This window comes from Verticillium alfalfae, genomic scaffold, assembly GCF_000150825.1.
Source record: "Verticillium alfalfae VaMs.102 supercont1.6 genomic scaffold, whole genome shotgun sequence".
Lineage (NCBI taxonomy): Eukaryota > Fungi > Ascomycota > Sordariomycetes > Glomerellales > Plectosphaerellaceae > Verticillium > Verticillium alfalfae.
In genome coordinates, this window is record NW_003315033.1 from 1119347 (window position 1) to 1143333 (window position 23987).

The following is a 23987-nucleotide window of genomic DNA, read 5'->3' on the forward strand; positions in this document are numbered from 1 at the left end:
CGTGTCTATTCAGGTCTTCGAGGAGAGCGGTGGCGACTGTCGACTTGCCTGAGCCGGGAACACCAGCCAGCGCAATCAAAACTCGCTGTCTAGGATCATTACGATTTTGTTCAGCGAGTAGGTGCTCGGCGCGAAACCGTAACTGAGCTGTCGTCTTTGCCAGGTTATCCCCCACGCTCTTGTTGTTGGAGAGATCCAGCATACTGAAAGGCGGCAATGTTTCAATTTTGTGCAAAGAGGGAGAAGCTTGTTCGAAGACTGGTGGCTGCAGCTGTTGCTGGATTTCTAACTGTGGACTAGGCATTGGCTCAGCATTCGGCAGCCTTGAACGTATTAGCCTACCACAACACTCCGCATGCTTATTTGGCCCGGACGACTGACGTCCGATCGACAAGAAAGCCGGCGCACATCTGCGGAGATCAATGATCTATGGAGTGCAAGTCGTGGATTCCATGAGTCAGTCAAGTGGTTTAAGCCAGCCATTTCAGTTCCCAAGCCCGCAAATCGTGTGGACCCGGAAGAGGTGCCAAAGTTGGAGGGCATTGGTCCGGACTTCTGTGACCCGAAGTCAAACTCTAGGTTGGTACAATCCTGGGCTCTAGAACCGCAATACAATGTTATCTTTCACAAGTCGGCCTGATGTATAAATAAGTACCCCAGGTCTTCCCCGCAAGGAAAGATTCCCCAGATTCGACTGGATCAAATCAGCAACATCAAAAGCTAGGTGTTGGAAACTTAAAAGCCGAAAGATGTCAGAACTTCAAGGCTCCAATTCGGAAGGTGGTTCTTCGCCTAAGCGAGGCCCCTGGAGCTTGCTGCGCGAGAATCCCTTCATCGTTGGACTATCAGCGGTAGGACTTGAATTCCTGTCTCAATTCGCAGTTCAAACCAACATAATCTTTGCTACCCCCATTCATTGTCTACAGATATTGTCCTCCTTAACTCCAACCCTTACTAATATCTGTCCAGTTTGCTAGTCTCGGTGGCTTTCTATTCGGCTACGACCAAGGTGTAGTTTCCGGCGTGCTTACTATGGAATCTTTCGCCGCCACGTTCCCACGCATCAACATCGACAGCGGCTTCAAGGGCTGGTTTGTCTCGTCGCTTCTGCTATTGGCCTGGCTCGGATCTCTCGTCAATGGCCCCGTAGCCGATTGGATCGGCAGGAAAGGCTCTATGCTGCTAGCTGTCGTTATTTTCACTATTGGATCTGTCTTTCAGACTGCTGCCAACGATGTTCCACTCCTATTTGCAGGTAAGTTGTCCGTCCAAATATTTCCACTTGCTATATTTTATTCGGTTGTTTATTCGTAACTAGGCCGTGCTATTGCGGGATTCGCCGTTGGCATGTTGACCATGATTGTCCCCATGTACATCTCCGAACTATCTATGCCCGAAATCCGAGGAACACTAGTAGTCATGCAACAACTTAGTATCACTCTTGGTATTCTTGTCAGCTACTGGCTCGAGTACGCAACCCAGTACATCGGCGGCACTCGCTGCGCTCCAGATATCCCCTATTCAGGTGGCACTACCAACCTCCCCAAATTCGATCCTCGTTACGATGTCGGCCCGGGCGGCTGCACCGGACAATCCGATATTTCGTGGCGCATTCCCTTCGGTCTACAGATTCTGCCTGCTCTCGTGCTGGGTATCGGCATGCTATTCTTTCCCGAGTCTCCTCGGTTCTATCTTCTACGCCGCAAAGAAGACAAGGCACTCGCCGCCCTGGCCAAGATTCGACGAGTGCATCCCGACACTGCCTCACTACGTAACGAATACCTTGGCATCAAGGCAGAGGTTCTGTTCGAAGAGGCTCTCAACCGCGAAAGGTATCCCGGCAAGACAGGTATTCCTCTATTCATAGCACAACATGTCGCCCTCATTTCGACCTGGCCTGCCTTCAAGCGCCTGGCTATCGGCTGCTGCGTCGCCTTCTTGCAACAATTTATGGGGTGCAACGCGATTATATACTACGCACCGACGATGTTTTCCCAGTTGGGTTTGTCGGGCAAAACGTCAGGTTTGCTCGCGACCGGCGTATATGGCATTGTGAACACTTTATCAACTCTCCCAGCTCTCTTTCTTATCGATAGAGTGGGCAGGCGCCCTCTGCTTCTCTGCGGAGCTGCTGGTACGTTCATCTCGTTGGTCGTCGTTGGCGGCATCATTGGCGGTTTCGGAGAGTCACTCAGAACGAACAAGTCAGCCGGGTGGGCTGGCATCGCCTTCATCTACATTTACGACATAAACTTCTCGTACTCGTTCGCTCCTATCGGTTGGGTTCTTCCCTCTGAGATTTTCAACCTTGGAAACCGTTCGAAAGCCATGGCAATTACAACAAGCGCGACCTGGATGTCCAACTTCGTCATTGGACTGGTGACTCCGGACATGTTGCAGACCATTGGATACGGCACCTACCTCTTTTTCGCCGGCTTCTGCGCCATTGCCTTCTTCTTCACGCTTTTTCTCATTCCGGAGACGCGCGGCAAGAGCCTCGAAGACATGGACCTGGTGTTCGGAGACACGGCTGCACATGACGAAAAGATGAGATTGGTGGAGATAGCAGCCTCCATGGGCCTCACTGATGTTTTGTCGGATGAAAAGATTGACGATGTTGCAACGAAGGTTGAACACCACGCTTGATAGGTGCCTCAAAATGTCAGGTTATTCTGGTGCGTTTCGGACACGAAGGAAATGGGCAGCCCGAAAGCGGATCGCACGATGGGATACATCGATACCGCAGAAAAGCATTTGAGCTCGAGAATTTTCTTTGGGGCGTCAATGATTATCATGAGAACTTGGGTAGCTCACACAGGTTGTTGCGTAGCAAGTCGTATTCTGCGCAGCATGGCACTTGAATAAATAATTTGAAAGACAAAGCAAATAAAAATTTGGGTATATCATTGACGCAAGGCTTTGGTACCAGGCCGGGCCGGAATAGGTAAACCAGCAGAACCAGCTATCACAGACTCCGTCAGCGTTGCCCCATCTGTGCTGCCGGGAGTTGCTGCCGCCGCCGCCGTCACCACCATCATGGGCACAGCAGTCAAGAATTGATCGTGAATGTAGTTGAACCAGCATCTCAACGGCACACTTCTGCACCTCCGTTCTATCATCTGGAGATGCCTGGTAGGCCTACCATTCCTAGAGCGCCTGCACCAGCTGCAGCCCCGATACTGTTCGGGCCTTCACGATGGCCGAACGACCCGTATATTCTCTTCTCCCCATCCTCGCCTGTAGCTTGAGATGCACTGTCGTCCTTTGGCAGCACCTTCTTCGGGGGCTTTCGCTCGTGGAGGGGCTTGAGGTAGTAGAGGAACTTTGAGAGATCTGGCATTGTATCAACAGAAAGTAGAACTTGTGGTGAGAGGGCTGTGAAGTCGATCGAAAGACGAGGGTCAGCGGGCGCTGTGCTGAGTGACGGGGTGACGAGGTGATTAGTGTTTGGTGGTTTAAGTGAGGTCTCGTCTCAAGGAACTCCCCAGGCATCGATGCCCAGCCTTTATCTCGAGTTCGTTTTCTTCTCGCAACCATTTCTTGCAATTTGTGGCAGTGCAGCATTTGCGTGTGCTTCGCCATCATCTCTGTGAAAGACTCAGCAGATCTTCCATCAATCGTTGTCGTACATAAACGCCATTTCATGGCCAGAATGAGGCCCTCGAATGCTGTGCTACACCGAGGGCTGAAGACGCCGCGCCGCAGCCCTGCAGGGCGTCAGGCGTTCTTGCGGTCTGGCCGCCTAGCAGGGGTGCCGTTATATCACGATCATATGGCAGCCTGGGTGCATTTTCTGATTGGCCATCTTGAGCAGATGAACATCTGTCTGCGACAGCACAATCAATACAGAGAGAATAGTGCCGCTGGAGTCTCTTTTCACGATTGTGGCGAATGGCTGTGCTGTCACTCGAGACCATCGTCCAAGAGCGCAGCCAGTGCCAATATTCAGATCATATCCGTTACGCTTTCATGCTGTAGATCAATAGTCGCGTTGACGATGTCCTTCGTCCTGCTGGTGTCGCGCACTCGATGAAGGTCTCCTGCGGTCGTGGTGTCGAGACTCGCGACGGTCGCGATTCTCTTCGTGACCGTCGAGTTCACCCACCCCATCACGTTTTCGGTCGCGATGCCGCCTTTCAGAACGTCTCTCATCTCGCTCACGCCTCTCTCTGCGCCTGTCGTCTCGCCGCATTTTCTCGAGCTCCGTGTCCCTCTCTTGCTGTAGTTTCTGCCTTTCATTCTTAACTTCCCTCACCTTGGCAGCCCCTCGCTTCATCAGGGCTAGCGGGTCACTGGAGGTAATCCTGTCTGCTGCCCGCTTCTTGCGCCCAGGGTCTTCGTTGCCCCAGACGTCCTTCTCAGATGCCTGGAACCCATCTGGCTGTGCTCCGTCGTCGGCTGTCTTGGAGTACCAGGGGTTCAACATGCCTCCACGGCCCGGGGCGCTCGACAGACGCATCCTGTATTGGTCCTCGTATTCACGCTTCTTCTTTTCAGCCTCTTTCTCCGCCTCTTCGTTCTTCTCTGAACGTCGGTTTGCCTTGCGCTCCTCGCCAAACAGATCAATGTGTCCGTTCCGATCCACAATCGGCGCGCTGCTTGTTTTCCTTTGCGAGACATCTTCTCCGTGTGCTCGGACCACAGCAGATCGTTCCTGAGCGATTCGTAGTTCAAAGTCCGTATCGTCCTCGCCAGTGCGTTTCCGCTTCTTGCGCTCGTGACCCGAGGCATGGCGATCGCGCCGAACGACGGCTTGTTCAGGGCTAGGTTCCGGTAGAGGCGGAGGCTCTTCGCCGCGCAAAATGGCTAGTCGACGCTCTGCATCGACTTCTTGCATGCGCTGCTCCTCAGCTTCTTCGGAGGCTTTGGCGGCTGCCTCATCACGGCGGACACGGGCAATGTTGTCCGCGTTGTACACGTTCCAAGACTTCTTTCCTAGGAGATGACTAAACTTCGTCAGCGGCCATCCGTGGAATTCCAAGCAATACAAAGCTTACAGAGGCATCCTGATGGAGATTGCCAGAGGGCCAGACTCGTCGAGTCCCTTCCGCCTGGGTCTGGACCGGGTGATTTTGGGCGCCTGAAGCGAGAATGAGCTCGAGCGAGGAGCGATAACGAGCTTGGGCAAGGAGCGATAAGCGATAAGGCCATGTTGGAGGGGCCAGTTGGTCGTGGGGAAGGCGAAAACCCCACCATGACGGTATGGGCACCACAGGTAGCTCTGCCACTAAACCGCTTTCAGCGGGACAGCTGCGCCTGAACGGACACTTCAGGTACTTACGAAACACCAATGTGACGACGCTGGCCTCCTCGAACATCTACAGAACACCTTACGACCAGAATCTGGAAGTAAACGCATCGCCCCCTTAATAGTCCAAAGTTAAGGTTAAGACCTTCTACCACAAATCACGACCAGATCTCCTAGACCTTCACTTTTACACACTCTCTCCCCGACATGTCACGAGCACCGCCTTTCGGCCAGGGCAGGATGGGCCTTCCAGGCGCCAACCCACGAGCAGTACCCTCCAGAGACCAGCCGCCCCGCGAGTCCTATGGCCAGCAACCACAAGGCTCTTATGGCGGCAGCGGCCAAGGATACGGCAGCCAGGGATACGGTGGCCAAGGAGGCTACGGACAACCACAGCGATCCCCCGGCCTGCCTTCAAACTACGAGAAGTCTCCCATGTCCCCCCCGAGAGGTGGCGGCGGCGGCGGCGGCGGCGGCGGCGGTGGTGGAGGTCGACAGGTCCCTCTCACGGTCGGTAAGGTACAAGATAAGACCATGCAAAGCCATCTCATCTATCACAACAAGTCAGTTCATCCGAATGCTGCGACTCGCTTCAAAGTAGTGCTAACTGTCATGAAGATGCGCCGTGTCGCCTATGGACTTTCCTCCGAGCCGCGACGGTTCCGACCTCTATATCCTCATCCATGGTGGTGAGCCTCTTGGAGAATATGTTGTCAGTGCCGAACCCGTTGACGGCTTCCCGCCTGGAACCATCTCTTTGTCCGACCCTCAGCGAACGTGGTGCCGCATTGGCATGATGGACCGCTTCACTGGCGAGGTCTATGATCCCTTCAGCCACGGCAGCCAGGCATACCTCGGCAGTTTGGATGTCGAAGTTTCATTTGCCTCAGTTAAGAAGACATCAGCTCAAGCATACGACGAAGACGACCTTGTGCCACGATTCCTCAAGACATACCAGAATCAGATCCTATCTCCGGGCGAGAGGATCCTCATGGACGTGAATAACGTTCCCCTCATGATCGTTGTCAAGACCGTCGGCTTGGTGGATCTCGGCATGTCGACAGAGGCCGCTGGCGCTGCAGCATCGAGGGAGCCTCGATCTCGCGGTATCATCACGCCGGAGACGAAGGTTAACTTTTTCAAAGCGCCCGGTGCCGAGATCAACCTGAAAGCCTCCGCTCACAGGGCCAACACCAACTCGATTATTGCTCCCGATTTCAAGTTTGAGGACATGGGCATCGGCGGCCTCGGCGAGGAATTTGGCACCATCTTCCGCAGAGCCTTCGCATCTCGCGTCTTCCCGCCCCGACTTGTCGAAAAGCTTGGAATTCAGCACGTCAAGGGAATTCTGCTCTTCGGCCCTCCCGGAACCGGCAAGACGCTGATTGCCAGACAAATTGGTAAGATGCTGAACGCTCGTCCACCCAAGATCATCAACGGTCCTGAAGTGCTCAACAAGTACGTTGGTGCCTCGGAGGAGAACGTCCGCAAGATGTTCGCCGATGCGGAAAAGGAGTACAAGGAGAAGGGCGACGAGAGTGGCCTTCACATTATCATCTTCGACGAGCTGGATGCTGTCTGCAAGCAGCGTGGATCAGGCGCCGGTGGAGGCACTGGTGTCGGTGACAGTGTGGTCAACCAGCTTCTGACGAAGCTCGATGGTGTCGATCAGCTCAACAACATTCTACTGATCGGAATGACGAACAGAAAGGACATGATTGACGAGGCTCTGCTGCGACCTGGACGTCTGGAGGTTCAGCTGGAGATCGGTCTTCCTGACGAGGACGGTCGAAAGGAAATCCTCATGATTCACACCAACAAAATGCGTGAGAATGATATCATGGACGATTCGGTTGATGTTCAGGCCCTTGCGGCGCAGACCAAGAACTACTCTGGTGCTGAGATTGCAGGTGTCGTCAAGGCTGCGACGTCCTTTGCCTTTAACCGCCATACCGAAGTCGGTGAGATGGCGAAGATGAAGTCGGACGTCGCCTCAATGAAGATCAAGATGGAGGATTTCCTGGCGGCGTTGACCGAAGTTAAGCCAGCGTACGGTGTCTCGGAGGACGACCTGGCGAACTCGATCAAGATGGGCATCATCACGTACAGCCGCCACATCGAGGACATCATCCGCACTGGAATGGGCTACGTCAACACTCTCAAGGAGGGCCAGGTCCTAGACAGGATGTCAGTCCTCTTCCACGGCCCTGCTGAATCTGGCAAGACAGCCATCGCATCACACATCGCCATGCTGTCCGAGTACCCCTTTGTCAAACTCGTGTCACCGCAGAACTTGACACCCTTCCGCGACGAGTTTGGAAAGAAGGACTACCTTTCTAAGGTCTTTGCCGATGCTTACAAGTCCCCGCTCAGCATAGTCATTCTGGACAACTTTGAGCAGCTCATTGAGTGGAACCCTATCGGGCCTCGCTTCTCAAACACCATTCTTGACAGACTGACGTCCCTAATCCAGTCTGCGCCTCCAAAGGTAAGCCGCCTGCCCATCTTCTCCATTGCGACGTATCACTAACAAGCATACGCAGGGCCGTCGCCTCCTTGTCTTCGTGACAACTTCGGAGTTGAACGTCCTCAAAATGCTGGGCGTCATGAAGCTCTTCAGGCGTCAGATTCCTGTGCCTGCCGTTTCCACGCTGCGTGAGCTCGAGAGCCTTCTCAACCAGACAAACAACTTTGACTCGGCCGACATCAACCACATTGTCAACACCATTTCACAGGACACCGGGTCGCAACAAGTTGGCATCGGCATCAAGACGGTCCTCGAGTGTCTGGAGGAGTCACGCGTCGAAGCGGCCAGGGGAGAGGCGAACATGGTAGAGAGCTTCACAGGCCGCATCGTGTCTGCCATCGGGTCGAATTTGGGTTCGGAATAGTTAAAAGTTGGCCATAGATGAATACGATGACAGGTCACACAAATTGCGCTTAATGATCAGGCAGCCCACGGCACGGAGGCCCAGCTGCTGGCGTGCCTCTATCTGGCTTTGACTCGGTTCTTGGAGGTCTTGAGTTGTCACTTTTCCCAGTTTACTCAGCCTTCCTATCGAAGCACTTGGTCCATTATGTTGGTCTCTTTCTCGGCGTATCTGGTGACGCGTATCAAGGATCGCTCTTCACAGATTGTGAGCATCAGGTCGTTGGGCTGTATTCTCGGAAATCCAGACCATACTCCCCAGGCGAAACGACATGGGAATATGGCACTGGATCTAAGGCAGCACACAGCAAGGTGTGTCTGGCAGCCAATCTTGTAGTGCCATTTGCGCAACTAAAACTACTTCCTTTCTCCGCGCGTGGCGTTCGCGCTGTGCTTCCGATGGTCCTCCTCGGGAATTCGAAGCGTGCCAGCCTCTTTTGATAGGATTCATACTCTGCTCTACGCTGGTTGTAACCCATCGATGCAGGAGGACTGCTCGCGAACCACAGGAAAGGCAAAGCGTCAGGCTCGATGATGTGAGGTCACGGGCTGGACTAATCACAGAACCAGAGGCTGTAGTCAGGAAAATTCGAAGTCAAGAATCGAAGCCGGGGATTTGAACTACATTGTGGCCCGGGAGGCTAATCTTTCTCAGGGCGTTGAATTCATCCCGGAAACACAATACAGAGAAGTTCTTGATCAAAGTCGTTTCTGCACGACGTCAAAACGAACGATTGAAGACTCGTAAGTAGGCCCCCTTCGCCTTATCTGGTTGATCAATGAGAGGCTTGTGAGCTCCAGTCAGCCCAAATGACATGTGATCATCATCATGTGTGGTTCTCATGATGCCTGCAGGTCAAGTCCCCCACTACACTTCGCCGTTAAGTTCTAGCACACGTGCACTCAGCTAGAAATCATGTTCTTATTTGAAACGATCGAACAAATTTTGTACTTCGAGTCCGTATATGTTCGCTCAGGCTATGTATGATATCTGCCACGTAACATTTAGAAGCCACCGGTCTCATAAGATCGTGCAAGGGCGCGATACATCCAGATCATACGTAGTACCCTATGATTTTTGCTTCATACTTAAACCAAGTGGAATCACTGCCGTCTTCATTGAAGGTTCAGAAGGAGAGGGTATTTCCATTCTTCCTCAAATACTCGAGAGAGCTCGTCAAAGCTATAACTTTCCATTCTGCTGAGGACTCCGAACGTGGACACGTTTGTGAACTCAATATGGGTATGGACGCCGCAACAGCTGAATTTTCATGAAAACTCTACAGCTCCGCGCTGCACCGAGGGCCTGTTCTTTGACCACACGTTGTAATTTCCGAGCCTGGATCTGCTCAACTACGACTTCGGTTGTTCGCTCAAAAGACGTCAGTCTCGGTTAGAAGAACCCGTAACAAAGTTCAGCACGACTCGATAATGTGACCGGTTGTCCATGAGGCATAACTGGATCAACGCGTCTAAGTCCAGCCCTTTGTTGTAAGGACCACAGGTCAATTTTACTGGAACACACTATCATATACATTAGCTACCTACCTCCGATCCGTGCCATGCATGCTTTCATGACGCGAACAGTAGATGGAACAGAAACGTGACAATGCGGGGGCACATACAAGGGACGTGGGGATTCACAATGCCACCCACGTACAGTCTTCACAACATCGCGGGATACTACTTCTCATCATGCAATCATTGCTAATGGTGGTTGAGTGCATGTTAGTTGGGACCGGGAGGGTGACATGCGCGCGGAGAGTGGGCCTGTAACTTTCGGCTCAGGGGCTCAGTGAAATATTAGGTTGGCGAGGGAGAGACTTTTGCCTCAAGGGGGGCGCTTCGCTCTTTGTTTGACGTGCCTTTCAGGGGGCTCGAAGCCGACTGTTCCACCTGATTAGGCTTGTACAGAGCTCTATGTCCAGCAAGGAAAAAGTTCCTGATCCGAGACAGTTATCGAAACCAGGTGTATCCTCACGCGAACCGCTCGTGGTAGCATGGCAGTCCTAGGTTGTATCGCACTTGTATCCTGTGTGACGGCCCTACATAATCTACTACCCAAGTACTTCACGCGGGGTTAGTGCTACGAGAACCGCACAGCACGGTCTCGTGCCTATGCAGCATGGCTCAGCCTTGGACAGCAGATGAAGTTGAGCAACTCTTTTCCGCCCATGACAGCGGAGAACTCGGAAGTCTGGCATAGAAAATAAGGCGCACTGCTGGGCTAGCTTGGTGTTCATGTCACAATCACCGTCAGATTTTTGGACCATGGCAGCCAGCAAAGAAGCACCGATTCTGGAAATTGGTTCTGGAGACTGTAAACGATGATTACAGCTAGCCCAGAACGGACTTACTTGGGTGTTCATCATGCAAAATGAGACCCGTAGCAGGACTACTGTAGGTCCACCCTCTCTCGAGTTGGGCAGCAAGATCACCAGCGACCACGCGAGAAACCCCGCCTTGGATGGTTGCAAGCGATCGGGGAGCCGGCCGCTGCCCATCTCCGACATGAGCCCTCGATCACCTGACCGCCATCAAGCCGGGTCGAGCACAGCTGGGTGGAACAATTGAGCACCGAGATGGCGCCCGGAGGTGACTGAACCCTTTACTACTGATGACTGGGGTTGCGCAAACTGCATTTCCGTCGAACCGCGCTGCTGGGAATTTGACGTGGGAAGCACAGCCTCGAAGGCGCACGTTCATTCGACGACTCGTATGAGGATCGTTTCCGCGTCACCTACCTAGTGCTGCGACAAGAACCCTTCAATCTAACAGCTGGCTGGCTGTAGGCGTTTTCTGGCGGCCTTCCCTCAGAACGGCGAACCTTCCCTTACGTCGATGGTGGGACCGAAAGCGAAGACAACAGGTCGACTATGGTAGAAGCATACAACGTTCAGCTAGATCTACGCCTCACTAGCAGCCATGTGGGAAACGGTTCATCTCGTCAGGAGCTGCTATCAAAGCCAGCTCAGCCGCCGTTGGCTTGGGGCCACTGCGCCATTCATTATCAAAGTTTACGCGGCGTGCGGTGGTTTTTGGGACGGCCCGGCACCTCTGAGGGTGGCCAGGGTTAGTCGCCGGCGGCGCGGGGACCACTTCTTGGTCTGTGGTTTCAGGCTGGGTGTGAACAATTTCCGATCCTTGCGCGGTAGGCGACAAGCGTGCTCATGTTGTCGTGTGTCTGCAAAGGAACAAGCGCGCATCACTGGGCCAGTGAGGTTCAGATTGGAAGCCAGATGCGACGGCCTTGAGCTCGCGTGATGGTGACTTGTTTGCCCAACCGGGATTCGAGATTTTTCAGCCCTTGCTGTCCACCAGCTTCATAGAGTTCCGGGGGTATCACTAGGTACTATCCGGATCGTAGACCATGCAGTTCGACCCTTGTCTGTCGTCTGATGCCCACGCGATTGGCCTCCTGAACATTATTGTAGTCAACATTGACGATGACGGTATCTTGCCTTGCACACTTCAGGTTCGGTCATAGCGCCATCAAAATAATGTCGTGCAACACAACGAATCATGGCTTGTGGAGTGAGAATCTTCATCGGACGGGAGCGGATCTGCCTGCGACCACTGCCGAGGGCGGTACTGTGCGTGCAATGACCTTGACATGGAGATGTCCAGTACACCTGCTCTGGGCTGGCAGCCATTAACCAATGTTGCGCTGAGCAAAGCTCACTCACCCACTCACCGGTGAGCGACGCCTGCGTGCTGCATGACGGGGCACGTTAGCCATGTGATTAAAAGCCGTGTCTTGCAGAACGAGTTGCAGCTAAAATGCAGGTAGAGGCACAGGATGCAACCCTGTTTGGTCCAATCACAGCCAGAAGCATGGTCGGCTTCGCGACACCTGGCCGCGATGCCGTGAACCTCGTCGCCTGAGGTGAGTTTGATTTGGGCGATGCGCGCGAAAGTGAACGTATGAGAGACGAGGGCTTGGCTCGTTGATTAAGCAATCGGCACTCCACAGCCTGAAAACACTGAACGGATCTCCTCTTCGTCAATGCTTTTGGGAAGCACAGGGTGGTCGGCTCCTGAATATGGTTCGCCAGACGTGTCATCGAGTCGGCTAGGGGCCCTTGTTGCTTCTGCTTTGTCACAACAACTGGTGGGCACAGGCCCAAAGGCAGCGTGCTTCTTTTTGTTTGTCGCAGTGTGCTGACTGACTTTTCGACGGCTACGGTGGGTTGTGGCACGTTTGTGCCGTGTTGACATGGGGCCCTCAGGGTCTGTGGGGTTCACGTTTGTTCTAATCCATGGCCGAGCCAGAGGAACATGTGTTGCGACACTGTACTTGGATGTGCCCTGTTGGGAGGGAGTGAACGTGTCAGGATGGGGACCTGAGCCTAGGCGGCTGTCAGCGAGGCGGAGGAGGGGTAGATTCCGACAGGTGGAGGAACGTTATTAAGGTTGAAAGACCATAGCATGATGGAGAGCCAGCCAAGGTCGCCTCTTCCTGTGGGAAGCAGGGAGGATGGAGGGCGGAGTGAGACACAACATTCCTGGGCGAACCAGTGCCGCAGCGCAACCATCATGTCCAAGTGCTGGCTACAAAGCTGCTCAGCTCGCTCGCTGCCGTGAGACAATAGAACATTGGGAGGCCTGGCTGCACACACCATCTGGGGAAGCCGTGGTCTGTCTGGTTTAGTCACCAATGGGCCGCGGAAGCCACACGATAATCCGATGGTGCGGAAACAGTCTAGACCGCATGAACGACCAAATTCGACGACCAGGCTCAGGTCCCCTCCCAGGGCCTAGGGATGGGGGGAAAGGCTTTGACACGAAGCATCCGGACCGGTGAGATCCGACGCTGATCAGGTTTGTGCAGCCGACAAGATGTGCTGGCCCAACGAAAGTTTTGTTATCTTCTCGAGACTTTCCAAGCCAAGAAGTACGGGCGGAAGTTCAAGGGTGATGAGTGTTGGGGGTTTTAGCCAGAGGGTCGAAATGGCCAGAGACGCGGGGCAGCATTGGGGAACAAGACAAGGAAGAAGCACCACCGCATTGACATTACATCAGGCAAGTGGTGTGGGTTGGTGGCCTGGTGTGGATCCTAGGATGGTGGCCCCTGTTCAAACCAGGCGGACGGAACAGGTACTTGCTCTACAAGCTACCTTACTTACCAGGTACCTACGTGGTTTGGTAGCGTGGTACGGCACAAGCAGGCAGGTGGGCAGGTAGTCGAGGCGACCGGGCAGTTCCCGCGGTCGGGCTTGGCTGCGCTCATCGGTTGATTGCTCCTGCCCTACCTACCTTTCGCTGTCTCTGACGCACTGCACTGCACTGCACCTGCTTTCTGGTGTTGCGAGATCCGCGCCTCCCGTCAAAAGGCACCTCAATAAAGTTCTTCCACTGTCGTAACTATCTTCCTTCTTCCCTGCTCACCTACCTGCTTAAGGGACATACCCAGGGTGTGAGGAGGTAGGTCGATAGTAGAATCAGATCTGCTCATCTTACATGCAGCCCCCAAGTGTGAGGTCCAGCTCCAGGCTCCCTAGCGAGTCCCTATGCATAGTCCCGTCGCAAAAGGCTCGAGTGACCTCTGATTCTGGCTTCAGCGGTCCCCTTTCAGTGTACCAATGAGCATATCTAAAGGCCGAGCTCGAGTCGAGCCATGTGCGATTGCCAGGTGAGGACCCCCCCTGTGGCGCGACCACTTCTCGGACCCGTGCGGGCTGTGGTCTGGCGCCTGAGAGTCATGTCCAAAGAAGTACCTTACGAAGTAACCCCCCCTGTCGCACCTGTCCTTACCCCTGCCCAGTCCAACCCCAATCCCAAAGTCATTTTACCCCCCCCCCCATGTGCCCGGTCACATTCGCTGCCTACCTTACACGGACCAGTACCGGCTACCTACCCACCTGGCTCTGCTGCCGTCTTGCTGGGCTGCCATTCTGCCCGCTCCCGTGAACTGGGACCTGTAAATCCCCATCTGGGTCGTACCAACTTCAACTGCCTTCCCATCGTCGTCATCCTCCTCACTCTTCTGCTGGGCCTTGCCTGCCTGTCAACTGTCGTCTGTCACCACCAGCCTCAGGTTTTCTGACACTGTCCGGCCCCCATACATAGGTCTGACGAGTACGTGCTGTGCATTGTGCTTTCGCGACACGAGGCAAAGACACGCCAAACAAAACCTATTCGATTCATTCGTCGACCGTCTCCTTTCTTTCGACGACTCGCATCCAGTCACAGTCGCCAAACGCCTCCCCAACTCGGTCGGCCCCCTTTCGCCCCTCCTAGCCTCAGCTCAACTCGAATTGACTCGAGTCGCATTGCCTCACCACGACTGGGAACAATTTTTTCCACCCCTTTAATACACCGTTGCCTTCGACAACCAGCTTCTCTCGGACCAGATCGTACTCCTTTATGGCGTCGACACGTACGTGACTTTCCAGCAGCCGCTGCACCCATTTCCTCAAATACCAACGGGACGCACATGCAAGACCAGAGCATCCTGTCACCTTGCTTGGCGACCTGAGATCCTCGCGACGCAACATCAACGAAACCCAAGACCAACAACGACAGATCGATGACAACCCTCGGTGTTTCTCTGTTCGTCTCCACCGCGCCATGCTAACCGTATACAACTCTGCGCAGTGACCTCGACGAGCAATATTCGCTCGGCATAAGTCGCCCACACGACGTTCTTAAGCTTGAACGCCTGTCATGGACGTCATGAGGTCGCCCTCGCAACCTGCGCCCACCGGCCTAGGTCTTTCCATGCCTTCTCCACAACGAGACGTCTCGCAACCCGCCACCACCCTCAGCCCTGCACGAAAAGCGGCACGCGAAGCCAAACGGAGGAGAGCTTCACCACCCAAAGTCGGCACCTTGGGAGGAAAGGAGAGTGCAACACCAACGACTCTGAGTGGCACCAAGTGGACTGGAAAGACGCGCTTCGCAAGCTCAGCAACATCGAAACCACTCCTTCCCGTCACGGAGCGCAAATCCCATGAGGAGAAAAACACTTCACGAAGGGCACGTGGCAGGGGCAGCGACGACAAGATCGACATCGCTCCAGATGGTGGTTCGGCTGGCCGTGATGGACGGCAGTTCACGGTGGCGAACGTCGGAAACAATGGTCGCATCTACCTCAGGTAAGAGCGCAGCATATTTTGGCGGTCGCAGCACAGCCATGACAGGTTCAAACGTGGAAAAGAAAGCATAGGAAGCGATAGGACGTTGAGCTGACGATTCTGGTTATAGGCCCTCTGTCCGACCAGCACATCAACGATACCCCCAGCCTAATTTTGTTTTCCCCATGACGCCGCCTGGCACAGCTGGGCTTGACACATTGGCAGGCAAATCACAAGTCGCCGACGGTGTGGAACCTATGACAACCACCAACAGTCTGTGGACGCCATCGCCCTCTACCCCGGGAACCGTGCGGAAGCAGTATTTCCAGACGCACAGTCGCCGCCCGACCGGCCACCGACGCGCGCTTTCTGACTCGACGATACGCGATGACTCTGACGTCGGTGCATTCAAAGTGGTGATATCTAAACCGGGCGAGGATCTGAATCGACCAAAGACAACGGAAGACATCGACGCCTCTGGAGGCCCACTGCTGGACATCGACATACCAACCTGGAAGATAGGCAACCCGCGGTTTACAATAAAAGGCACGCCCTTTTTCCGAGGCTCGAGCTATGCGCCAACAGAAGAGTTGCCGAGGTCCAGTAATGTCTCTTTTCTGCGCTCCCAGCGCGGTGACCTTGCACCCTATTCGGGCGAGAGCTTCGTTCGCTCAGGAAGCCGAACCCGATCTCGATCCCTCAAATCCGGTATCCCGGCCGCGACGCGATGAGATCGCCTCCAATCACATCAGCCCGCCTGCCTGCTCCTTACCGTTCGACATATCTCTCAACCCACTTAATCATCGAACCCGCAATGTTCGATGCTCTTACCTTCAGACCATCATGCGACGACAGAGCAATTGTGCGATACGCTACAGCGACTGGCGCGGTCACTGCCGCAACACCTCCTCGACTCGTTGCCGAAATCACATCACCCACGTTCCTCGACTATGAGCTCATATCAGACTTTTTCCTCACTTACCGCGCCTTCCTGGAACCTTCAGATCTACTCCGAATGATCGTGGCTCGCCTTCGATGGGCGCTCGGCCGCGATGATGAGGTTGGCATGGTTGTCCGGGTTCGCACGTTCGTCGCTATTCGCCACTGGATCCTCAACTATTTCATGGACGACTTTGTGATTGACTACGGTCTCCGAGTGTCCTTCTGCAACCTCCTCAACGACTTCGTAGAGGAGCTCTCTCAAGACGCTCGAGCTCGAAAAGTCCAGCTTAAGATTTTGGCCGAACTGAAAAAGTGCTGGAGGAGAGTGTGCGCGCAGTACTGGGACGGGCCTGAATTCGATTCTTCTCTCGACCCCGATGAGCCCATAGCGCCGGGAGGAATTGCTGGCCATCGTAATGCCTCTCTGGACCCGTCATTTTGGGAAAACACAGACCTGCCGCCTCGCTTGTCTGGCTTGTTTTCTGCTGCAAAGCAGACCGGCGGAGACGAGAGAAGTTTCTACGCTGACGTTTCGCGAGCGGGCCACGTTGGTGATTCACACATCTTGGGACCGCGCCCGAGCACGCCCGAGAACCAGATCGCCCAAGAGTTTGAGCCGCGGCAGACCTCGCCTAAGAGCATGGCCAGCTTGGATGTTGTCTCATGCTCGTTTCCCGGTAAAATCGGGCGAGCTGTGCATCCAGGATCTAGTAACCCTATGGCAGTTCATCCCGTGCCACCAAGTTCCGTTTACACAAACGCGGCTGCTATCGCCACAACTCCCCGAGCCCTCACCGGCAAGCGCGTTCGACCGAGCGCTAATCATCAGAGAAACGGCAGTCTGACCGACTCCCTCAGGGAAAGATCTCACTCTACCGACAAGCTGGGCTTGAATCAAGATACCGAGCACCTTCTCTCTTTTCCTTACGCAGGAAGTCTGGTCCGTGGAAATTTACTACCTCCCGGCCAGCCCTTTGTGGAGATACTGCCCCCCAACATATCCAGCGAACAACGTGAAACAACCATCTTCCAGCAATCCCCACTGGGCCCCGAGAAGAGCATGGCGTCAGCCATGTCAGGACCAGGCATGAAGAGGTTGATTGGCAGTGTGCGCAGGGCTCTTAGCACAAGAGGCCAAGGCGTGTCTCCCACCCAAGGAAATTTCATCAACATCTCGCCCATAGGCCCTCGTGGTGCGACGACGAACCGCCTGCCTGGCACCGCCATCGTACCACAGGCTCGTCCGCATCAGAACGGCGTTCGACCGCCCGTTCGAATTGACCTCCTTGGTGCTGAAATTGCGGAAGATTTCAAAAAGGCTGTCAGAGAAGATGCTGCTGCCGAAGCTGAGCAGCGAGACCTGGCGCTGCGCCTCCCGGCTGACCACCCTTTGCATAGCGCTATCCCAGACGAAATGCTGGAATATTCAGCTGCGCATATAGAGACACTCCTCGGTAGCCCCTCGATGGCCAATCCTATCATAGACGACCACTTGCGACCCATGAGCGACACAGGCATCACAACCGGCAGCAAATCCATCGTTATCGTCGACGATACGCTTCCGTTTGGTCTACCCCTTCCGCTTCCCTTAGTGCGTGGCTTGAGACCCAGCATACATGACTCTGTGGGCCACTCTGAGATCGACTTTGTTGATAACTTGCTCCCGACGAATGCCGATCCTACGCCTCCTAATACGCCGCCAGCAGATGAATTGGGAACGCCGCGAAGATCGTCCAGGACTCTTAACCGACATGCCATCCGGCCGTCGCTCTCGTCTGACAATCTGCCTCCATTCGTTCCTGACCTTGCCACACTGGGTCGTGGAGAGCACGGTACTAAGCCATCCGTGGACACCGGCCGGCCCTCCAGCGACATGCCGAGACCTTCCTCAGAATCCAACAGACCTTGGACCGGCATCACCAGCATCCCTGGCCACGCCAGACCACCACTCTCTGGCTCTGCGCACTGGCGACAAATGTCTAGCAAGACGAATCAGTCCTTGAATTCTATCCTCCATCAAGGAAACACGTCCTTTCGGAGTGACTACCTACCCCCGTCGACTGTCAGGAGTTTTGATGCAACGACTTACTCTGAAGAACGCTCCATCGCAGACGATGATGTGGAAGCTCTCCCGCAACCTCTCCGCGTACTGCGACGTAGGCGTGGGGGTGATTTGCGAGCTGCCACCAACACGGGACAACTGGATACTTTGCCGCTACACAGGACGCGGTCCGTTGGTTCGCTAACAACCTACTCTGAATCAATTCGCAGCTCGTACTTGCGAAGCCTTGAGCAGGATTCTAGTGCGTTTGTCGATGTTACTTCTAGCCAGTTTTCACCAGAGCATGTCAATACTTTCTCGCTCGGTGTCATGGCGGAGCAACCACCTAAGCGCGACCTTTCTCTGTTCAGCACTCATTCGTCCAAGCCAGTCATGCGCCCGTCCTTTGAGGCAGAAGCTCAGAAGCTCGCACAAATTCCTGATGACGCTAATGATGACGGTGGTGTCGAGTCTGCGTTGGCCAAACTTGAGGGCAAATACGAGAAAAAGCAGTTCAAGTTGTCGATGGAGCCCACCAATACACCCAAGACGATTACCGCTCATCTCGATGGGGCGTTTGGCGGTTCAGACATGATCGAGAAGCAGGGACCCCGGCATTTGCATCTTGGTGATGGGGTAGGCTCTACTACTGCTCCTCACTACGTTGATGGCTTGTCTTCTCAAAGCGGCCCGATCACCCTCCACGTCCCACGGAGGCGAGCGCACACCGATGCAAAATCATTCCTCTCGGATAAGTCAGGTGCTTCGTATTCGTCGATTCCATTGCTTGAGCGCGGGCTCACAGATGACGGGAGGAGCAAGACTGGCACGGAGGAGTGGAGGGGAAGATCCATACTTGTTGACCGCGGCGAGGCATCTCCTGCCACGACGCCTCGGCCATCGCCGCTCTGTGACTCTCAACACCCGTCATACGAGTTTGTTGAAAAGACCCGCAGTATGGATGGAGTCCAGTCCAAGAACACAAGGCACAGTCCAAGCGAAGACCAATCTTACCTGGACTTGGAAAGTGAAGACGACGGAACCGATCTCTCCTCAGAAATGTCGCTAGAAGTCATCAACTCGGACGACTTTGACGGAGAGGGCAGCTTCCCTCCGATGGACCGCAGCACCTCCGTCATCAAGCGAATGCCAACCCATCCTTTGGCTGACTCAAGTTCGGAACGCAAGAGTCAGATTCCGTCACCGCCCATGACCTTGGCTCAGGCTCTTCGAATGTCCCCAGAGACCGCCACAGTCCCTCAGCTTCACGAGCACCAGTTGTGGTCCTCTAAGCCTTTACCACTGCCGCCGACACCCGATACAACGCCTACAGCGGCTCAATATCCGAAAGATGCTCGGAACGCCTCAGATGACGTGGCATCTCATGTCGATGCCAGTGTCGCAAGCGACAGATTCTCTAGGAAGTTTTCGATTCATCTACCTTTCATCCTGGCTTTTGACTCGGAAATCCTCGCACAACAGTTCACACTGATCGAAAAGGACGCACTCAACGAGATCGACTGGAAAGAACTCATCGAGATGGGCTGGAAGAATGCAACTAATAACGACTCGCGCTCATGGGTTGACTTCTTGCGTAACACCGATGCCCACGGCGTCGAGGTCGTCATTGCAAGATTCAACATCATGGTCAAGTGGGCCTGCAGCGAGATTGTTCTCACCCAGAACATTGAGGAGCGAGCTCGGTGCATCATCAAGTTCATTCACCTGGCAGCCCACTGCCACCGCTTCCGCAACTTTGCGACCATGAGTCAAATTGCCATTGCCCTGACAAGTCAGGAGGTTGCCAGGCTTTCCAAGACGTGGGCCATGGTGCCACGTCGGGATATGCAGACGCTTCAGGAACTGGAATTACTAGTCTCCCCAACCCGCAACTTTCACAATCTACGGGCTGAGATGGAAGGCGGATCCGACTCGGGATGTATTCCTTTCGTCGGCATATATACACACGACCTCCTTTTCAACGCACAGCGTCCGTCCGAAATCGCCAGTTCACCTACTACAGCTCCTCTTGTCAATTTTGAGCGATGCCGGTATGCAGCCACCATCGTCAAGACTCTCCTCAGGCTACTCGAGGCCAGCACTCTCTATCAATTCCAACCTGTCGAGGGCATCACCGAGCGATGTCTTTGGATGGGCGCATTGACTGATGAGGAAATTCGAAGACATTCTGAGAGCTTAGAATAAGCCAGCGTGCCTTGCCTACTCATACACTTGCCTTGCTCCATGACAGCAAGGATAAAATTACCTACCAGCCTAGGCTGGAAGCCTGATGCCGACCGCAGATCCGCGTTCTTCTGTAAATGTTCACCACATTTTACTTCTCTCGACATAGACACAGCCCCGCACGCGCATACTGTACACCTAGTCCACTTTTGGCCCAGCGGCTTGCATCCGGTCCGACCTATACATAACACTCCTTCCACATACACGTTTCCTTGGATTGCAACGAATTCTCGTCCTACACAGGCGAGAAGCGGCACAGGCATCAACGATTCGATGACCAAGTAGCCGTCGCGATGGCGTTCGCGACTGGCTTACTGTTTTTATATTCTTGTACACATAATCGGCGCGCTTGAACCGCACATTGAGGATGGGATGGGAGGGCAGGGAAGAAACAAGTCGATACCCCATGACGTTCTTTTTCGTGAGCGAGCGACTAGGGTCGTATTCAGAGGTGCAGAAAGTATTAATGCTTCAGAGCGACGACATCGACATCGCTGCCATAAGCAAGGCGGACGGGGAATGATACCCTTATAAGAGACTTGCACGCAATATCATGGTCAATTGCTGTGATTTGCCTTGACTCACTCAGTCCTATGCCATGCAAGACTCGCGCTTTCAGCAACGTGACGCCAGGATGCGGATGACAAGCCCGCATGCTTCCCTAATGGGAAGCGCGCTTTACCGTGCTGTTTGCTTAATTTGTCTTCCTGTACCCCGCCCCAATATACACAAGCTTGCCTCATGGGTTCCTTGAGCCCGTGACAGCGGCTCAGATGTTCACCCTGGAGGCAAACACTACCATTCAGCCGAGAAGATCTTCAACGACCACTGCCATATTACACCCATTGGTCAAAACGATCACGTACGTGAAGTCATAGTGTTGCACTTTCAGCAAGGTATCTTTTTTGGTGTCTTCCCACGAATTTGATAGCCCGTTCCAAGTCTCCACAGATCACAGTTCAGCACCATACTCCGAGAGCACGAGAGGAAGAAGGTACAAATGAGAGCATAAAGGAAAGGGCGGGCAAACGATCAAGTTCCACCCCTTTGGCGTCGGTACACACAGGGCTTTCCCTCTCACCACTGGCCCCTAAAAACGGGTTCGGCCGAACCCACCCAAGAGTCCGGATCGAGTATCTTTCCCTCATCAGCGCGTTCCAAGCCGAACCCTTTCCCTACGATATCCTCCCCTCCAAACCTTTTTTCCCTACTTCGTATCCTCCGAAGGGCTAGAGAGTGCCCATGTTTGCGAAGAAGAAAGACAGTTGGTTCCAAAAAAGTGGCCAGCCCAGAAGAGTCCCAGGCGGGCGAATTTTCCCTACGCCCGACAGCGGTTGCGCATTGCTCCTAAGATACAAATACGATTTACCACTCGGTCTTGGTGGCCTCGCCACCCCACTCGGTGCTGGTGCCGGCGGCGGGGGCGGCGGCGGGAGCAGCGGTGTTCGTGGCACCCCACTCGTCGGTGGTGCCGTCCCAGTTACCGGTGGCACCGGTGAAGCCGGCGGGGGCGGCAGCCCACTCGTCGTTGGTGGCCTCGGGGGCCTCCTCCTCGGCGCCGACGACCTTCTCGTCCTCGACCTTGTCCTCGGCCTCGGCCTCGGGGTCGCGGTCTGAAGTGGGGTGTTAGCGGGGCGCGAAACATGAGACACACAGAGAGGCAGGGAGCGGAGGGCACATACAGAAGTACAGATCGGTCATGACCTCCCAGGGGGTCTCGCGGTTGTAGATGGTGCCGCGGAGGCGGAGGACCTCACGGGCGAGCATCCACCAGACGAGACCGATGGAGTGGCGACCCTTGTTGTTGGTGGGGATGGCAACGTCAACGTACTCGGTGGGCGAGTCGGTGTCGCAGAGGGCGATGACGGGAATGTTGACGTAGCTGGCCTCGCGGATAGCCTGGGCGTCGGTGCGGGGGTCGGTGACGATGATGAGACGGGGCTCCTTGAACGAGCGGGTGATGTAGTTGGTGAAGGAACCGGGGGTGAAGCGACCGGCAATGGCGACGGCACCAGTGTGGTGGGCAAACTTCAGGACGGCACGCTGACCGTAGGGACGGGCGGAGATGACGCAGATGTCGGCGGGGTTGTCGATGGCGGCGATGATGCGGGCGGCGAGGACAATCTTCTCCCTGGTGGACTGTTAGGAAACCCCGACGCCTGACTTTTCTATCTTTCGAGTGCGCCTTACCAGGTCTTGCCGACGTTGATGACATTGACACCGTCCTGGCGAGTCTTCCAGAGGTAAGGCTCCATGTGAACCTGCATGTTCTTGCTGCCAATGTGGGCCTGAGCTGCGAGAAGCATCTCAATGTCCTGGCTGGTCGCGTTGAAGACCGAGGGGAGGTTAGCGGGAGCCATCTTGACTGCAGTTGTCGTTCTTCCTTCGGGGAGCTGGAGGGATGATGAGGGGGGGAAGGAAAGGAAGATCTGCGAGGGCGCGGATTTTTCGTGGAGGTTTGGCTACAGGCCCGGGGAAAGTTCGCGACGAGCTTCAAAATTCGGCAAAAGTGTGTGGGTGCTGTTGCCCTGAACATGCACGCGCACTAGTCCCAGAGAGCATTAGAGCGAAAAAGGGACGTACCCTGGCTAGTTGGCGAAGTAGCATGCACGTGATCAAGCAGATGGTCCACATCAGGCTTAGCGTGCTGCCTGCTGTCGCCTGAGCAGATGCGCTGGAAATTTTGGCGACTTGACCCGCGATGTACGGAGATCGGGTTGTCGAAGCCAGAGGCGTGCCATCCTAGCAACATACGCCATGCCTCCCAATGTTCAATGCCTGCAAAGGCTAAGCTCATTTAGCTGTAGGTGTTCCTCAAGAGACCGATTATACCGGCATCGACTGACAGCGGCGACTCAGTATGTCTGCGCCCAGCAGCGACCAAGTCGATAACCCCAAGCTTTCTCCCTGTCATCCAGACAGCCAGCATCTCCTACAAGGAGGCCAAGAAGCGACAGCGTGCCGACCCCTACCGATGGCAGCAGTCACAGCAGCGAAAAGCGGCCAACATCAAGAGGCAACAGGAGATCAAGGCTGCGAGGGACGCGACATGGGGTGACCCTGTCCATGGCATCCCGACGCCCTTTGTCGAGTCTTTCGACTCCGCTGGTCAGGCCGAGAAGTCCACACCACCCAAGGATGAGGATGGCAACTACATTTCCGAGCCATACGCTCTGCCGACGTCACGTCACATCCAGAACCACCTGGTCACCCGCGACGAAATTGAAACCGCCATTGGGCACGCTTACACCTTGTCCAAGCCCATGCGCAGCGAGATTCGCGACCTCGTCGATCCGGCCACAGAACAGGAGGCAGAGCGGCAGCACGAACTCAGCCACAAGCGTGCTGTCGAGGCGATGAGCCGCATCACCTCCATGAACAACTCTAACTCCAAGATGCGGAGGCACGTCAACATTCGAAGGTGCATTGAGACATTCGGCCGCCACAACACAGATGAAGTGCTCAAGCCAAAGCCCGCCTCCATCCACGCTACGCAGGAGGCCGCAC

The 23987-nt window shown here is 54.8% G+C and overlaps 9 protein-coding genes across 8 annotated transcripts in view; 5 read left to right on the forward strand and 4 right to left on the reverse strand.

Moving 5' to 3' along the window:
* Positions 1-749: 749 nt before the first annotated feature.
* Positions 750-2646, forward strand: VDBG_05434 (low-affinity glucose transporter HXT3; the record flags this gene model as incomplete). The annotated part of the gene is made up of 4 exons (XM_003004275.1): positions 750-851; positions 970-1087; positions 1151-1255; positions 1319-2646. The coding sequence occupies 4 exons, from the start codon at positions 750-752 to the stop codon at positions 2644-2646; spliced, it is 1653 nt and encodes a 550-aa protein (XP_003004321.1).
* A 243-nt stretch (positions 2647-2889) lies between these two features.
* On the reverse strand, positions 2890-3622 carry VDBG_05435 (hypothetical protein; the record flags this gene model as incomplete). The annotated part of the gene is made up of 1 exon (XM_003004276.1): positions 2890-3622. One exon carries the CDS (start codon positions 3338-3340, stop codon positions 3116-3118), a length of 225 nt encoding a protein of 74 aa, XP_003004322.1.
* A 357-nt stretch (positions 3623-3979) lies between these two features.
* Positions 3980-5064, reverse strand: VDBG_05436 (conserved hypothetical protein; the record flags this gene model as incomplete). The annotated part of the gene is made up of 2 exons (XM_003004277.1): positions 3980-4946; positions 4998-5064. The coding sequence occupies 2 exons, from the start codon at positions 5003-5005 to the stop codon at positions 3980-3982; spliced, it is 975 nt and encodes a 324-aa protein (XP_003004323.1).
* Positions 5065-5455: 391 nt separating this feature from the next.
* On the forward strand, positions 5456-8185 carry VDBG_05437 (vesicular-fusion protein SEC18; the record flags this gene model as incomplete). Its single annotated transcript, XM_003004278.1, has 3 exons — positions 5456-5811; positions 5867-7736; positions 7792-8185. The coding sequence occupies 3 exons, from the start codon at positions 5456-5458 to the stop codon at positions 8137-8139; spliced, it is 2574 nt and encodes an 857-aa protein (XP_003004324.1).
* A 6658-nt stretch (positions 8186-14843) lies between these two features.
* VDBG_05438 (conserved hypothetical protein) lies at positions 14844-15680 on the forward strand (the record flags this gene model as incomplete). Its single annotated transcript, XM_003004279.1, has 3 exons — positions 14844-15274; positions 15384-15572; positions 15668-15680. 3 exons carry the CDS (start codon positions 14844-14846, stop codon positions 15678-15680), a joined length of 633 nt encoding a protein of 210 aa, XP_003004325.1.
* A 387-nt stretch (positions 15681-16067) lies between these two features.
* Positions 16068-20441, forward strand: VDBG_05439 (guanine nucleotide exchange factor LTE1; the record flags this gene model as incomplete). Its single annotated transcript, XM_003004280.1, has 1 exon — positions 16068-20441. The coding sequence occupies one exon, from the start codon at positions 16068-16070 to the stop codon at positions 20439-20441; it is 4374 nt and encodes a 1457-aa protein (XP_003004326.1).
* Positions 20442-21845: 1404 nt separating this feature from the next.
* On the reverse strand, positions 21846-22840 carry VDBG_05440 (40S ribosomal protein S0; the record flags this gene model as incomplete). The annotated part of the gene is made up of 3 exons (XM_003004281.1): positions 21846-22093; positions 22163-22611; positions 22671-22840. The coding sequence occupies 3 exons, from the start codon at positions 22838-22840 to the stop codon at positions 21846-21848; spliced, it is 867 nt and encodes a 288-aa protein (XP_003004327.1).
* Positions 22841-23237: 397 nt separating this feature from the next.
* VDBG_05441 (conserved hypothetical protein) overlaps positions 23238-23987 on the forward strand; it is a gene marked incomplete at both ends in the record, with an annotated part of 1113 nt that continues 363 nt past the window's right edge. The window contains 2 exons of the mRNA XM_003004282.1: positions 23238-23283; positions 23403-23901. Coding sequence (XP_003004328.1) covers positions 23238-23283; positions 23403-23901 — 545 coding nt within the window. The remainder of the gene's footprint in view (positions 23284-23402; positions 23902-23987) is intronic.
* Positions 23689-23987, reverse strand: part of VDBG_05442 (vacuolar ATP synthase subunit d) — a gene marked incomplete at both ends in the record, with an annotated part of 2088 nt that continues 1789 nt past the window's right edge.